General features: G+C 43.3%; 1 protein-coding gene across 1 annotated transcript in view; it reads right to left on the bottom strand.

Annotated features, from left to right (window-relative positions):
• Positions 1-8,981: 8,981 nt before the first annotated feature.
• Positions 8,982-16,615, bottom strand: part of RIPOR2 (RHO family interacting cell polarization regulator 2) — a 100,812-nt gene continuing 93,178 nt past the window's right edge. Inside the window, exons 22-23 of the mRNA XM_065398913.1 lie at positions 15,018-15,108; positions 8,982-9,160 (exon numbers count right to left, since the gene is read on the bottom strand). Of these exons, the coding sequence (XP_065254985.1) occupies positions 9,060-9,160; positions 15,018-15,108 (192 nt within the window). The 3' untranslated portion in view covers positions 8,982-9,059. The remainder of the gene's footprint in view (positions 9,161-15,017; positions 15,109-16,615) is intronic.

Here is a 16,615-nt window from a genome sequence, read left to right as displayed (position 1 = left end):
ACAAGCCAAGTTTATTTCAGAGCTCTGAAATGGCACTAGGAGACCAGCATGTCTCAAATCCAGTGCAACAAATACAAATAACTTTTACCTTTTATACCCCAAACTGTTTGCATACATCTCTTTGTCTGGCTGTTCCCCTCACCCCTCCCTTCCAGTCAACTGTTACAATAAGTTTGTGAGAAAACTTTCCCAGTCTCTGCGACCTTGAATTAGACATCTGCAAACTAACTACCCCTCGGTTCCCTCCTCCTTATCTATATTATTTCTGCTAGTGTGAGTGAAACTACAGCCATCTGCTAGAAACACTGACCAATACATTTCTGCTTCAGCCTGCTACAGAGCATGTAAAGCAGTAAACACAGAAGTAGGTGAGAGTTCACAAGATGGAGTTTGGGGGTTCAGATAGACCCAGAGCAAGAGAGTTTCATCGACACTTTGGTCTTCCGCTCTCCCGAGTTACCTGGTAGCTATGCCTAGTGGACCCCAACAATCCCTCCTTTGAGAACACTCAGCAAACCTTTGTCAGAGTTTTCTCATACTCTAAAGACAAAATGCGATTAAGCTCCATACAATCAGGATTATCAATAAGAGGGTATAAAGGAACCTCTGAGGAGGGGGAGGTACAAATCTTACATATGAGCACTTTACAGCAAATGAGCAAAAGAACAAGAACAAAACATATCACCACACCTGTGAGCAAGATGCGAACAATGCTTCCCTCTATATCCCCTAGTTCCCCTAAACCAGGTATCCAACCCCAAAGGGAATCCAAAATAGTGGGTTCCCCTTCCTGGGCCTTCCACTGGTTAAAGGCCCGTTCTGCTGACAAGATGTGCTTGTTAATGTCCTGTGAAAACTCTGGGACATAGGTAAAACACTCTTCTCCAATAAGGGCACAGACCCCGCCTCGTGAGGCTAACACATAATCTAGGGCCTGTCGGTTCTGCAAAGCCAGCAGTCGAAGCTGGTACAGCTCAGAACTTATGCTTTTCTCTATGGCTAGGGTATCATTGGCAAACTGGGTGAGAAATTTAGATAGTCTTCTGTCTGTGAGAAACCCTAAACCTAAACCCATATTGTAATTACCACAACCCAAATACCCAAAAGACAAGAAGAATTATTGACACTAAACAGGTCAAAAGAATAACAAGACCAAATACATAGGCCAGGTCAGCCTTCTGTGAGAAAATAAAACCAATGCTCAGGGTTTTCGCGGAGAAGGCTGTGACTGTTCAGAAAGATCACAACGCATTCCCAGCGACCCTTACTGTTTTTTGAATAGCAGCTTAAGTCCCAAATCGTCGTTAGCAGTCTTCTCCGCAGGCTGGACAGTCCACTGTTTAGGAGCGGGCACTGCTTTCAGTCGGGAGTGATGAATCCAGTTCTTGTGTCCTTCGACCTTTGCCGCTGTATGGGTGACAAGCAGGACGGTGTGAGGTCCCTTCCACTTCTCTTGGAGAGGCTCGTCCTTCCAGGTCCGCACGAGAACGGAGTCACCAGGCTGCAGGGAGTGGACCGGAGGTATCCAGCAAAAGAGGCTGTGAATCTTTGGTGTACCTGTGAAGAAAAGAAAGAACAGCAGACAGAGAGCACATGTACTGAGACAAGAAACCACACCCCACTTCCCATTCCCCTGCCAGAACTGGGGTACCATTCATAGGCCATGCCCTTCCAAACATAATCTCGAAGGGACTAAGCCCTATCCTACCCTTAGGGAGAGCACGAATGCGAAGTAACACAAGGGGCAAGGCATCAGGCCACTTAAGAGAGGCCTCCTGACAGACCTTTGAGAGGTGTCTCTTGAGCGTCTGATTTGTGCGTTCCACTACTCCACTGGCTTGTGGTCGCCAGGGTGTGTGGAGTTTCCAGGGGATTTGCAGAGCACTTGATATCTTTTGAACAATTTGAGATGTGAAGTGTGTTCCATTATCAGATTCCATCCATTGGGGGAGGCCGAAGCGAGGAATGATTTCCTTGACAAACTTAAGAGCCACTGTCTTGGCAGTGTTGTTGCGACATGGGAAGGCTTCTGGCCATCCGCTGAATCGATCCACTAAGACAAGAAGGTACCTGTACCCTTGAGTCCTGGGATACTCAGTAAAGTCTATTTGCCACACCAATCCTGGGCCTGGGGTAGGTTCCAGGGTGGCTGGTGGCACTGCTACTCCTGGTCGTGGGTTATTCTTTTGGCAGATTAAACATTCAGCTTGTACCTGTGATGCTAGGGGTTTAAGTACAGAAGTTAGAAAATATTTATTCATGAGCTGGGTAAGAGCCTCTCTGCCTGCGTGGGTGGTTTGATGCAGTTTCTGCAACACCGGTCGAATCAGGCCCTTGGGCAGGAGGATTTTTCCCTCTGTGGAATAAAACCATCCCTCTTTTTCCTGGAGACTGAGACTGTCAGCCAGGTTTCTGTCCTCTTGGGAGTACTGAGGGGCTGCAAGTTCACCCACTGATGGGATAAGGGCATGCATTTGGGCATTCTCCTCTGTTGGTGATTTCAGGGTAGCAGCTCGCTTAGCTTCCCTGTCTGCTCTGGCATTGCCCCTGGTTACATCTTGATCTTCCCTTTGATGGGCTTTGCAATGCACCACTGCTACTGCTGAGGGGAGTTGTACTGCTTCTAAAAGCCGGAGAATTTGAGACCCATGCTTGACCGGAGAACCTTGAGCTGTTAGCATTCCCCTTTGCTTCCACAAACCAGCGTGAGCATGCAATACCCCAAAAGCATACTTTGAATCAGTAAAGATATTAACCCGTTTGTCTTTTGCCAGCTCGAGGGCACGGGTCAGGGCCACTAGTTCAGCAAGCTGGGCAGACGTTCCTGCCGGTAAACTCTCAGCTTCCACGGTATCATGAAGAGACACAATAGCATAACCAGCCCTCCTTTGCCCATCCACAACAGTACTACTTCCATCTGTATACCATTCCAAGTCAGCATTTGGGAGTGGCTGATCTTTTAGATCTGGGCGGCTAGAATACTGAACATCTATGATTTCTAAACAGTCATGTTCCTGCTTTTCTGTGTCTGGTAGCAGTGTAGCTGGATTAAGGGAGGGACAGATCTGTAGGGTGACTTCAGGATTTTCTAACAGCTTCGCCTGGTACCGAGCAACCCGAGCCTGTGTGAGCCAAAGACCACCCTTAGTGTCCAGCAAGGCTCGGACCATATGGGGAACATACACTTGCACACTTCCTCCCAGTGTCAGTTTCTCAGCTTCCCAAGCACTAGAGCAGTAGCTGCGACCGCCCTCAAACAGGCTGGCCATCCCTTTGAAACTTGATCCAGTTGTTTAGAAAAGTATGCTACAGGACGCTTCCAGGCACCTAATAGCTGGGTAAGCATTCCCAAAGCTACCCCTTTTCGTTCATGCACATACAGTTGGAACGGCTTAGATATATCGGGCAAGCCAAGGGCTGGAGCTTCCATTAGCTTCCTTTTCAAGATCTTAAATGCCCTGTCCGCTTCTGGGGACCAGTGAAAGGGGTCTTGATCCGCTCCCTTAACACATTCATACAGAGGTTTAGCCCACAGTCCAAACTCTGGAATCCATATTCTGCAAAAGCCTGCCATGCCCAGAAATGCTCTAAGCCGTTTACGATTGCTGGGGATGGGAACTTGGCAGATAGCCTCCTTTCTTTCGTTTGAGAGCTGTCTCTCTCCCTGCCTGATGTGAAATCCCAGATATTGAACCTCTGTAAGAGCAATTTGGGCTTTGTTTTGAGATACCCTGTATCCTCGCAATCCAATAAAGTTTAGGAGACTCACAGTAGCTCTGAGACAAGGGATTAGACCCACAGCAGCAATTAATAAGTCATCTACATATTGCAGCAGGAGGGCTCTGTCTGAATTATCCCACTCCTCCAAGTCTCTGGCCAAAGCCTGTCCAAAGAGAGTGGGGGAATTTTTAAATCCTTGAGCCAATACAGTCCAACAAAACTGCTTTTTAACCCTTCGTTTGTCTTCATTATGCCTTGCAGTATTTTGCTGATCTCAGTTGCTTGGGCACATTCAGGCCCCCCTTTCTCTTGGTTGTCAGCCAAGTCTTAGCTGTGTACACTGTCCTTGGATGAGCCTGCTAGCTGTATTTTCCTCTCAGTTAACTCATTCTGTGCTTTTTTCCTCTTCTCCCTTTCTCAGCTTCTTCTAACTTCCAAAGGAACCTTCCACTCTTCACTTATACACCTTTCCTCCAACCATTAACACATACACATTGCCATCATACACCTTTCCAGTAACATAACTTCTGTACAGAGCTTTGAAGCAACAAACCAGGATGAGCACACTCACTTCTGAGGATTCCACTCTGTACAACCTCTGGAGTCCAATAGCTTTCCCTTTTAAACCTTAAATGCCTTCTCTGTCTTCCTTCTTAGCCTTAGCTGTAACCTGAATCCGCTCCACTTCAGACAACAGGGTTCTCATAAGTATATTACAGTCATCCCAGTCAGGCTTATGGCTAGCTAGACAACCTTCAAAAATAGAAATGAACTTGCTTGGATTCGTTGAGAATTCTCCGGCTTATGCCTTAAAAGCAGCCAAATGTACAGGGTTAAAAGGTACATGCGAGTATACAGATACTATCTGTGCTGGCCGTTCTTGTGTTCCTGGACGGGCTACCACACTCTCAGTAATCAACGGATACAATCCCACGGGGGGGGGGGGGTACTCTCTAAAGCCTGTGGGGGTGGAGGAGCCGAAGGGGACACCGATTCTGGCATTACAACAGTGGGAGGGTTCTGGGGTTTAGCAGCCAATACTACCGAGCCGGTCGGAGTCAAATGGCACTTGAGCAAAATATCAGTCCTATTTCTTAACACCATAAACATATACGCATAGAGATGTTCATTCCATTTACCTGTTCTCTGACAAAACAAAAGCAACTGAAGGATCGTGTTGTAATTAAGTGATCCTTCCGGTGGCCACCTTTCTTGGCACTCCAGCTGGTACTGAGGCCAATCAACTGTACAGAACCTTTTCAATTTACTTTTAATCAACTGATCAGATCCAAACACCTTCCAGTTCACCAGAATGCATTCTAAAGGTGTACACTGTACCCTGCCGGCTGTACTCTGTCCCTGCCCCATACTGAGGGAGACTCTGGGCGTCCCCAAGTCACAACAGGTAGACCTCTGGGCGTCCCCAGGTCAAGACAGATAAAGTCCCCACTGGACTGTTCCTACCTTATTCAAGGGTCCGGTTCTGCACCGTCGCCCTATCCACGGGACCGGTTCCTCACCGTCGCCCGCAGCTGCTTCTCCACTGTCTGTGTGCGTTGCACCGTTGTGCCCTCTGGGGTCGAGCAAACCACGTCTCTGCCGAGGCCCCCGATGAAGTCACCGGTGAGCTCTGGGCGTCGGTCGTCGTCGTAATCCGTCGGCCACCAGGAGGGATCCGGGCAAGGCTAAATTTCAGCCTCGAGCCAACCCAGGGACGCCAAAACTGTTGGCCGCTCGAGGGGCTCGAGGGGACATCAAAGGTCCGTCACCCGGTGTGCTTGGCACCAATAAAGACACCGAGGGGAGAAAGCAAGCCAAGTTTATTTCAGAGCTCTGAAATGGCACTAGGAGACCAGCATGTCTCAAATCCAGTGCAACAAATACAAATAACTTTTACCTTTTATACCCCAAACTGTTTGCATACATCTCTTTGTCTGGCTGTTCCCCTCACCCCTCCCTTCCAGTCAACTGTTACAATAAGTTTGTGAGAAAACTTTCCCAGTCTCTGCGACCTTGAATTAGACATCTGCAAACTAACTACCCCTCGGTTCCCTCCTCCTTATCTATATTATTTCTGCTAGTCTGAGTGAAACTGCAGCCATCTGCTAGAAATGCTGACCAATACATTTCTGCTTCAGCCTGCTACAGAGCATGTAAAGCAGTAAACACAGAAGTAGGTGAGAGTTCACAAGATGGAGTTTGGGGGTTCAGATAGACCCAGAGCAAGAGAGTTTCATCGACACTTTGGTCTTCCGCTCTCCCGAGTTACCTGGTAGCTATGCCTAGTGGACCCCAACACTATAACCAGGGGCTGTACGCTTATTTTAGAGTAGGGAGGGAAGGAACAACAGAAACCAGACACGAGCCTATTATATTTCCAAAATTAATGTTTTTATTTAAAACACGATTAAATAATTTCTCGTTTTGCTTTGCTGAAATTCAGAAAATACCAATCACATAATGATTACCCCCCACCCTAGGTCTAGTGTTGTGAAAAAGCTCTACACCTTAAATAAATCTGGCTTGAAATGCCTTGTGTAGATGGTGGGTACTGGAGACTAGCATTAGAGCAGGGGTAGGCAACCTATGGCACGCATGCCAAAGGCGGCACGCGAGCTGATTTTCAGTGGCACTCACACTGCCCGGGTCTTGGCCACCGGTCCGGGGGGCTCTGCATTTTAATATAATTTTAAATGAAGCTTCTTAAACATTTTAAAAACCTTATTTACCTTACATACAACAATAGTTTAGTTATATATTATAGACTTATAGAAAGAGACCTTCTAAAAACGTTAAAATGTATTACTGGCACGCGAAACCTTAAATCAGAGTGAATAAATGAAGACTCGGCACACCACTTCTGAAAGGCTGCTGACCCCTGCATTAGATCATTGGCTCCATATTTCTTTGACTTCAGCTAATCATACCCCTCCACCTTTCCATGCTGATTTTTCTTCCCTTTGTTTTTTCTGCCTTTTTTGTATGTGTTTTTGGTTTTAATAACTAAAACAATCTGTCACTATAGCATCTCCTGGCCAGCAGAAATTTAGGGCTACAAATCTAGTCACCCATGAAAAGGCAAAAGAGGAAAAAAAACAAGCTAGCGTTGCAATTTTTGCCACTGAATTCCATGAGAAGCTGCAGTACTGTGTAAAACTCTAAATTAACAGCATACAGGGGCCCAGCCCCATTCACATATTTCCAAGAACTCCTGGATGTAGTGAAAACCAGAGCACTTAGGTAGTGTTGCACCAAGGTTTAACCATGATTAGCTGACATGATGCTGAACAGGACTTCCCCTTGGCTACGCTAATTGCAAAGTAGTGGATAGCATTGTTATTTAACTAGACTTTTCAAAGTTGTGTCTTAATTTTGTAGTGGAGACAAGACCTGTCAAAACAGAACTAGTAACCCCTTCCCCAGATGTTCTTATGAAATACCTTCATGATAGTATATCAGTACAACAGTGAATCTCTACTTGCAGATTGTTTCCTGGGAGACATCCTACTGCACAAAGAGAGCTGCCAAGTAGCAAACTAAGACCTTAATTAACTATTTTGGGGATTTGCCCCAGTGCCAGCCTGAAGGGAGTTGCACCATTGAGAACTGAGGCTTTCCTTGTCCACAACGGATGGGCTGTGCCCTGGGACAGCTACAGTGATTAGTGGCCACTGATGGCTGGTGCTGGGGGCCAATTTCCAGTGTAGACAAAAACCTGAGAAATGTGTATTAAGGTTATTTAGTCCTCACAGTGGAGAAGGTTGAGCACACACATTTTATAGTTTGGACCAATGTATTTAGTGATTAAAAATATTCTTTATTATAACTTAAATGTGATAGGAAATATGAGTACAAATGCCACAAAGCTAGAAGGCAAAAAATAAGCAGATGTCAGAACAAAAGAACATGATGGGAGAATCAGCTCATGCAGTAGCTGCGATATAAAAACCATGACATGGTTATTTAACCTTCTGTAAAAAGAGCCTATTTCCTTCAGTAAACAAGTAAATATTTTAGACTGTACAAATGTATCTTTAATTAAAGGAAGAATATATATATATATATATATATATATATATTTATAAATATACAGCTGTATGTACATTGTTGGTAACATTCACAGTCAGAAAAACTGTCTGCCAATGTATTTGGCGCACAAGGCTTCTTTTTGAAGTGAACTATTAGTGATCATTTTCTGTCTAGTCTATCAGAAGCTGGATGTTTTAATTAACATCTAAATAGTATTTCATGTCAGATGTACTATAGTACAACAATGCTCTTCTGTTAAGTTAACAGAAGAGGTGAGTGTAACTTAAGGGCTATAATCAATAGTTTGAATCACTCAGTCTTTCATACTTGGAGTTGGAGGGGGAGGAAACGCTTTTATTTGCACCCTGTCTTTAACAGCTCCAAGGTCCTCTTTAGTTTGCTTTAATTCTTTATACTGAAATTACTCTATAGCAAGCTGCTATGCACTAGCCAGAGTGCATGTAGCCCATTCCTTCCTGTAACCTAGGAAACAAAAATGGCTTCAGGGATTCATGCAATTGTATTATATTCACTTTTTCTTTTTGAACAATGAGCACATGTAACCTTCCATTTATTTATATAAAACCTACGTAATTGCTTGATAGCACAAGCAAATCCCTGGATTAATCATGGTTCATTACTGGAGGGTGAGAGGGAGGAAATAAAAGACCAGCGCAGAGGCATTTAAAATGAGTCAGTGAAATAACATCTCCTGGGGTTTACAGCCTGTTGTTTCTGGAGGCAAAACTTGATTTGAAGAAACTTGATCTATATTTCATCACTAAAATAGATCTGGGTAGCTGAGTTTCAGTCCATGCTGCTAGGAACCCTGCAAGGTATCCAACACTTAGCACAATGTGGAGAGAAAGCTGCTTTGTAGCTCCACTTGGTTTGCTCCCTACTTTTCCTTTTTAGATGCAGCATCACATTTCAAGCGTACACAACAACAACTTCAATAAAACAAGTGCAAAATTGTGTAAAAATATTAAGATGCTGAATTCTAAAATCTTATAGAAGTTTGCTGAGAATGATTTACTGCAACTACATCATTTACTCTGAAGCACTTGAAGCACTGTCTTCAACATACAACTGTTCCATCATAAGCTAGGAAGAAAAGCCAATAGGAACTCAATAACTGGAATTTACACTTTTTTTTTCCCCTTAAAAAGTTTATAAGTTGCTAACTTTCAGGACATTCTTTAGCATTCTTCAAAAGGTTGTTTGTTTTTAAAGCAGTTAAATTACAGCACCATTCCAGTTAATGTGAACAGTCATAATGACTGTTAACTGTTAGGCGGATTATCTTGAGTCTAAAAAGCTGTGGCAACTTCAGTCCCCCGACGGCCTCCAACTTTAACAAATTCCCGCGGAAATTTATCCAGCTGTTCATATGCCAGTCGCCCATCTTCACCTGAACACAAAACAGTAAAGTATAAATAAAACGTTGCATCATTTGTGTACACAAAATCCCACACCCTGCACTCCTTTCTGTGGAAAGAATTGCTTTGCTGATGACTTTTTCTACAGGAATTTTCATATGTTCAGTGCAAATTAAGAAATTAGCCACAAAAATTGAGCGTGCTGTGAATGTTCAAACTATTCCTTAAAAACTTTTACTCTGCATCTCTGTGGTAGTAGATAATCCACATACTGTTTACTTGCATAAATATATTGGAACACCATTGCCTACTCTTTTCCACTGTCTGTCTTCTCAAAAAGCTATCTTCTACCAAATGTTTTTGCATGGTATATAAAAATTCTTGCTATCAGTTTCACACCACATTTTCAGAGGAGATGGATTAATATGTAATAGCATGGTGGTCAGAGTGTAATTTTTAAATTTTATTTGTACAGGCAATCTACTAAATTCACTGATGGTGTAGTAAGGTTTCAGTTTTATATGAAATTGTGTAAAATTGTGGGCACTTAAATAATCAAAATAAATAGGCAAAGGAAGGATTTGAGTCAATTAAAACATGATATACTTTCATCTTTAATGAGAGCTATGGATCTGTAATTAAGGAGTATGGATTTGCAGATGGTCTGAATAGCATTACAAAATGTTTGGGCTAAGTGGAGAAGATTTGTTTGGAGCAAAGATGAAACAGGTGAGCCTTGTGATCATGTGATGCTGTTGCACTGGTGTACTGCTAAATGGTCTGTGTCTTTCCAAGCTAAGTTTACCTATGTCACAAATAGAAAAGAGTAAGCAGTGCTTTTGGTGTGTCTTATCAGCTTTCCTTTTTCATTATTGTTTTCTGTTTGAACTTCATCACATTATGTCCACTCTAACTAATATTTTGCATGTGCTTTCAGAGAAGTGAATGAGGTCTCCATGTGCCATAAGGCAGGTCAGAGTGGCAATGTGATCTTTTACACAACCAACCTTGGGTTAAGGATTTTTTTGTGTCTCAAGCAATACCATATCCAATAACAGAATGAATTCTTGGTGAGCCAATAAGAACGCCCATACTGGGTGAGACCAAAGGTCCATCTAGCCCAGGGATCAGCAACCTTTGGCACTCGGCCGGTCAGGGAAATCTGCTGGCGGGCCAGGGCGGTTTCTTTAACTGCAGCCTCCACAGGTTCGGCCGATCGCGGCTCCCACTGGCCGCGGTTTGCCGTTCCAGGCCAATGGGGGCTGCGGGAAGTGGCATGGGCCGAGGGATGTGCTGGCTGCCGCTTCCCGCAGTCCCCATTGGCCTGGAACGGCGAACCGCAGCCAGTGGGAGCTGCAATCGGCCGAACCTGCAGTGGCTGCAGGTAAACAAACCGTCCCAGCCTGCCAGTGGATTTCCCTGACGGGCCGCGTGCCAAAGGTTGCCAATCCCTGATCTAGCCCAGTATCCTGTCTTCCGACAGTGGCCAATGTCAGGTGTCCCAGAGGGAATAAACAGAACAGGTAATCATCAAGTGATCCATTCCCAGCTTCTGGCAAGCAAAGGCTAGGGACACCATCCCTGCCCATCCTGGCTAATAGCCTTTGGTGGACCTATCCTCCATCAATTTATCTAGTTCTTTTTTGAACCCTGTTACAGTCTTGACCTTCACAACATCCTCTGGCAAAGAGTTCCACAGGTTGACTATGCGTTGTGTGAAGAAATACTTCCTTTTGTTTTAAACCTGCTGCCTATTACATTTGGTGACCCCTAGTTCTTGTGTTATGAGGAGTAAATAACATTTCCTTATTTACTTTCTCCACACCAGTTATGATTTTATAGATCTCCGTCATATCCCCCCTTAGTCATCTCTTTTCAAAGCTGCAAAGTCACAGTCTTATTAATCTCTCCTCATATGGAAGCTGTTCCATACCATGAATCATTTTTGTTGCCTTTTTCTGTAGCTTTTCCAGTTCCAATACATCTTTTTTGAAAGGGGGCGACCAGATCTGCATGCAGTATTCAATATGTGGCGTACCATGGATTTATAGAGGCAATATGATATTTTCTGTATTATCTATCCCTTTCTTAATGGTTTCCAACAGTCTGTTAGCTTTTTTGACTGCACTGCATACTGAATGGATGTTTTCAGAGAATTATCCACAATGACTCCAAGATGTCTTTCTTCAGTGGTAACAGCTAATTTAGACCCCACCATTTTATATATATAGTTGGGATTATGTTTTCCAATGTGCATTACTTTGCATTTATCAAAATTGAATTTCATCTGCCATTTTGTTGCCCAGTTTTGTGAGGTTCCTTTGTAAAACTCTTTGCAGTCTGCTTTGGACTTAACTATTTTGAGTAGTTTTGTTTTCCCAGATCATTTATGAATATGTTGAACAGTACTGGTCCCAATAAAGACCCCTGGAGGACACCACTATTTACCTCTTTTTGTTCTGAAAACAGACCACTTATTCATACCCTTTGCTTCCTATATTTTAACCAGTTACTGATCCTTGAGAGGACCTTCCCATGACAGCTTACTTTGCTTGAGAGTCTTTGGTGAGGGACTTTGTCAAAGGCTTTCTGCAAATCTAAGTACACTATATCCATTGGATCACCCTTGTCCACATGCTCGTTGACACTCCCCCCTCAAAGAATTCTAATAGATTGGTTAGGCATGATTTCCCTTTATAAAAAACATGTTAACTCTTCCCCAACAAATAGTTTTCATCTATGTGTCTGATAGTTCTGTTCTTTACTATAGTTTCAACCAGTTTGCCCAGTACTGAAGTCAGGCTTACCGGCCTATAATTGCTGAGATTGCCTCTGGAGCTTTTTTAAAATTGGGGTCACATTAGCTATCCTCCAGTTATCTGGTACAGAAGCTGACTTAAATGATAGGTTACATACCACAGTTAGTAGTTCTGCAATTTCACATTTGAGTTCCTTCAGAACTCTTGGGTGAATACCATTTGATCCTAGTGATTTATTACTATTTAGTTTATCAATTTGTTCCGAAACCTATTATAATGGCACCTCAATCAGGGACAGTCAGATAGATTTGTCACCTAAAAAGAATGGCTCAGGTTTGGGAATCTCCCTCACATCCTCAGCTGTGAAGACCAATGCAAAGAATTCATTTAGTTTCTCCCCAGTGGTCTTATCCCCTTTCTGTGCTCCTTTAGCATCTCGATCGTCCAGTGGCCCCACTGGTTGTTTAGCAGGCTTCCTGCTTTTGATGTACTTAACATTTTTGCTGTTACTTTTTGAGTCTTTGTCTAGCTGTTCTTCACATTGTTTTTTGGCCTTCCTAATTATATTTTTACACTTCACTTGCCAGAGTTTATGCTCCTTTCTATTTTCCTCACTAGGATTTAACTTCCACTTTTTAAAGGATGCCTTTTTGCCTCTCACTGCTTCTTTTACTTGGTTGTTTAGCCACAGTGGCACTTTTTTGGTTCTCTTACTATGGTTTTTAATTTGAGGTATACATTTAAGTTGAGCGTCTATTATGGTGTCTTTAAGAAGTTTCCATGCAGCTTGTCAGTGAGTGTGATAAACTGCAAAGAGTGTTTGAAGAACTTGTGTAACTTTCGCTGAAGTGGTGCATCTAGCCTCATTCAAATACTCAGTTGCTCTGCAATAGTGGGCTTAGGTCCTGGGTATCTCCATGGGAAAGAGTATGGGCAAAAGGAATCTCCCCTTCCCCACTGACACAGAGTAGCTGCAGAGCTGCTTTTAGTGATTACTCCAGCCTAATGACTGACTAAACCCCCAACATCTGCCTGCCACGAGGAGGCAGAATGGAGGGATCTACACAGTTGCTTCCCTCCCCCCCCCCCCCCAAATTAATCTGGCCCAGTCGTTTTAACAACCAAGAGGACTTCACATCCACAAAGGCGGAGGCTGGATGTGCCCCTCTGTGCCTGATCCTGCATTCTTTCATATTCAAAACTTCTGTGAACATCAGTTTCAGGTGCATAAAGAATGCTGGATCAGATCCTCAGCGTGTTTCTCCTTTATTAAACACTAGTACACCAGTTGTAATGAAAATAGCTGCTTGGTTAGTGAGAAGTGTGTGCACTGTTACAAGAGAAGAGACACTATTGTGAAAATCATTATAGTGCAGAGGGTCACAAAGTCCTCTATGCTACTCTAGTTGAATCCTGCTGTGGGGCTATGTAGGAGGAAAGCTAGTGAGGGGAATCTGTGGACTATCAAAGAGGCTTCATGACAGCCCTGCAGAGGGTGAGCTTGGTGTGGGTCAGGGGAATTTAACTCCTTGCAACATGTAAAAAAGGGGCTGTGACCATTCTTCCAGCTCACAAGTTGTCATAGCAATAATGGGGGACAGAGCAGCACTGCCCGCAGGACCCCAGTTTGTCACTGTCCCTGTTACACTAAATAGTATCTGCTCATATGGTCTGTGCATGCAGAGTGAATTTCATAGAATATCACCTCTATGAGCCACAAGGAACTAGTTAAATCTTAATCTCCCTGCTCCCTGACAAGGTTGCCAGTATAACTGTTATAGCTATGGCCCCGGGGTACGCTGTGGCAAGATCTCTGGACCCTGGGGAAGCAGAGCTGAAGTTCTGTTGCAGCTTCATTTAAATTAAGAAATTTTTTTAAAATGAAATATGGAAATATTCCAGTCAGTGTAGAAGCCCTAGTGGTGGTAACATTTGTATTACATTTTAAGCTGTTCCCCACATTTTCACTTTTCAGAGGGCTGCTGGGGCTTTTTTAATTGACACTGTACCAATGCATTGCAGCAGCTATCTGGTGGAAAGGGAAGTTTTGCCAGCTGAGCAGAGAACAGATCAAGCTTTTGGCCCCTGAGGAGGTGTGGGAGGCAATCTGGGGTTGGATGTTCCTGCTGAAATGATCACCAGTGGATCAGTTCACAATTAACACCCTACTGAGATGAAAAGGCCAGTTTACATCTCACAGATTTATTGTTTCCAGTTGTCTGCAGACTCAAAAAAGACCATCAGTATACTGTACACTGTTCATGTTTGGAAGGGTTTCTTCATAGCTGCGAGGGCTAGAGATTTAATTGTTAAGAAAATTGTATCTTTGATTCTGGAAAGAAGTTCAGCAGGGATTGGATTCCCTGCCTGCAGAACCCCAGCATTCCCAAGAGCTCTGGTTATTAATATCCCTTTTCTTTCTCTATACTTTTCCCCACCCTATATACATTGATCTGCAAGGTAAATGAGATCGATTTGGTTGCTCTTGCTTTCTGTCCCAAGGTTAATTTTATTTGGGTTTGAGAAAAGAAAGCCAAATTTGGGGCTATATAGAGGGATTAGTAACATGCTGGTTTGTCATGGTGAGTATGTGTCAGTGTAATTTACTGGCTGAGGGCACAAGGGGGCAGAGTTGTAGGGAAAACCCCCCCACCAATAGGGCCACGTCAGAAGGTGTAAGTTAGATCAATGTTTCTCAGTGACTGGTCCGTAGACTGGTGCCAGTCCCTGAGATCTCCCTGACACAGTTTACAAAGGCAGCAAGCTGGTCCCTGGTATCAAAAAGGTTGAGAAACACTAAGTTAGAAAACCTACCCCTTTTCTCATCTTACTTTGCACAGGGTAGGCCTTTATGGAATTTTTAATATTTGTGGTCCAGGTTGCCAGCAAGGTATTTCTGTTAGGGTCAGTTCCTTCTCAACCATTTTTAGCTTCTCTTCTTCCTCCCTTTTGTATGATTTTCCCCTCCTCCTCCCGTTTTGGTCCAATTTCTTTTGGTTTCTTTTTAAGCTGTTTGAGTCTACAGGTCCAGTTGTATTTTTATTGTCTTAAAATGTGTATGCTTCTTGGCTGTGTTAAGTAGATACTTAACACATACAACAGTAAAATAAATAGAACACACACAACTCACCAAGAGAGAGAAGGGTTTCAGCCGCTACTTTTCTGATTTCTTCATTGTCAGATTGGCAGAGCGTAACTAGCATTTTAATACTTTCAGTAGCCTAGAAAGTGAAAAAATGTGTGTTGACATTACCAGTTACTATATTCGTATTCTTGTGTGGATATACATAAACCTCCTTCTCCCCATCTCTCTCCCACCCCAAACACATACAAACAGTGATTTGCATCTCTGTGTTTGAGCTCAATTTGTTGCTTTCCCAGAGAGCGAGGAGTAACTCTGTTCTGTACTTCTGATGCAAAAATCTCAGACCTTTGGACAGAGCAACAGTTGTGATTGCCCTTGCCATGGGTGCTACAACTGTGAAAGTGGTCATGAGTGGAACAGAGATGGGTGCTGTCCCATCACACCAGAAAGAAGGTGTTTAAAGGAACATAGATTATGTGGCTCCAAAGTATGAGATGACTTATTCTAATTTTTTTAAAAAAAATTAATTTGATGTCTTTTTTCAAATAGCGATTCTCTTCTTCTCTTCTGGTTCTTATATACTTTACCCATCACTGTAGTATCTGAGCACTTTCCATTTGCACATTAAGCAACATAACTATCTGTCCCGGTTCATTCTCTCCCATCTCCTCTGCAGGAGGAGAATAGCAGAAAAACCTAGCCAATGGGGTAGGGCTAAGGTTAGGGTGGGTGTGCAGGTCAGCTAAGAGTAAAATCTCAAGTGTTTCCATTTTCCATTGTAGGCAGGTTCTTCACAGATTCATAGATTTTTAAAGGGACTATTAGATCATCTAGGGTGACCTCCCGTATAACATGGGCCTTTAAATTTCACACAGCTACCCCTGTACTTAGCCCAATAACTTGTGTTTGGCTAAAGCATATCTTCCCAGAAGACCCCAAATCTTGATCTCTTGGTAGTTTGCTCCAGTGGTTAATCAGCCTCACTGTTAAAAATATGTATCTTTATTTCTAATTGGAATTGTGTGGCTTCAGCTTCCACCGTTAGTTCTTTTATACCTTTCTCTGCTAGATTAAAGAGCCCTTTAGAATCAGTTGTTCTAGTAGTATTAATGGTATAATGCCCTTATGTCCTATGGGTATCTGCGCATAATCACTGCATGGCTCTTGTTTGAGCTGGAAGGTCATAGTTACAGAGGGTGCATTGTCCCATAATAGCTAGAGGATATTGCTGTATGCACATAAGGATACAGGGACTGATATGTGGCTACACTGTACAGTTATATTCTCCGGAGGGCAGTTTCGAGAGGGATCACCACTCTGTAATGTCTATATCTCATGAAATATTACCTTTTTTTTTTTTTTTTACTGCAGCTACCTAACTTCAGGGACCATATGAGGATTCAGGGATTGAGAACAGCTATTATATCTCCAGCTCTCTCTCTCCCCGCCCCCCTCCCCCCTTTACAATTTTTGGCTATGTCCATTATAATTTTGCTCAAGATGACATTTTTCCCCCCCTCTACCAAGACTCTGTACTCTGGATTTTTTTTTTCCATGTAGGACATACCCTCTATCGCCTAAGATAAATAAGATCTTTTTTATCAAGGCACAAAGAGACAGATGCATAATTAATCATCAGAAAC

Source organism: Emys orbicularis, chromosome 2 (genome assembly GCF_028017835.1).
Source record: "Emys orbicularis isolate rEmyOrb1 chromosome 2, rEmyOrb1.hap1, whole genome shotgun sequence".
NCBI classification, from domain to species: Eukaryota; Metazoa; Chordata; order Testudines; family Emydidae; genus Emys; species Emys orbicularis.
The sequence above is the reverse complement of the archived record's forward strand: the minus strand, read 5'-3'. Positions and strand labels throughout refer to the sequence as shown.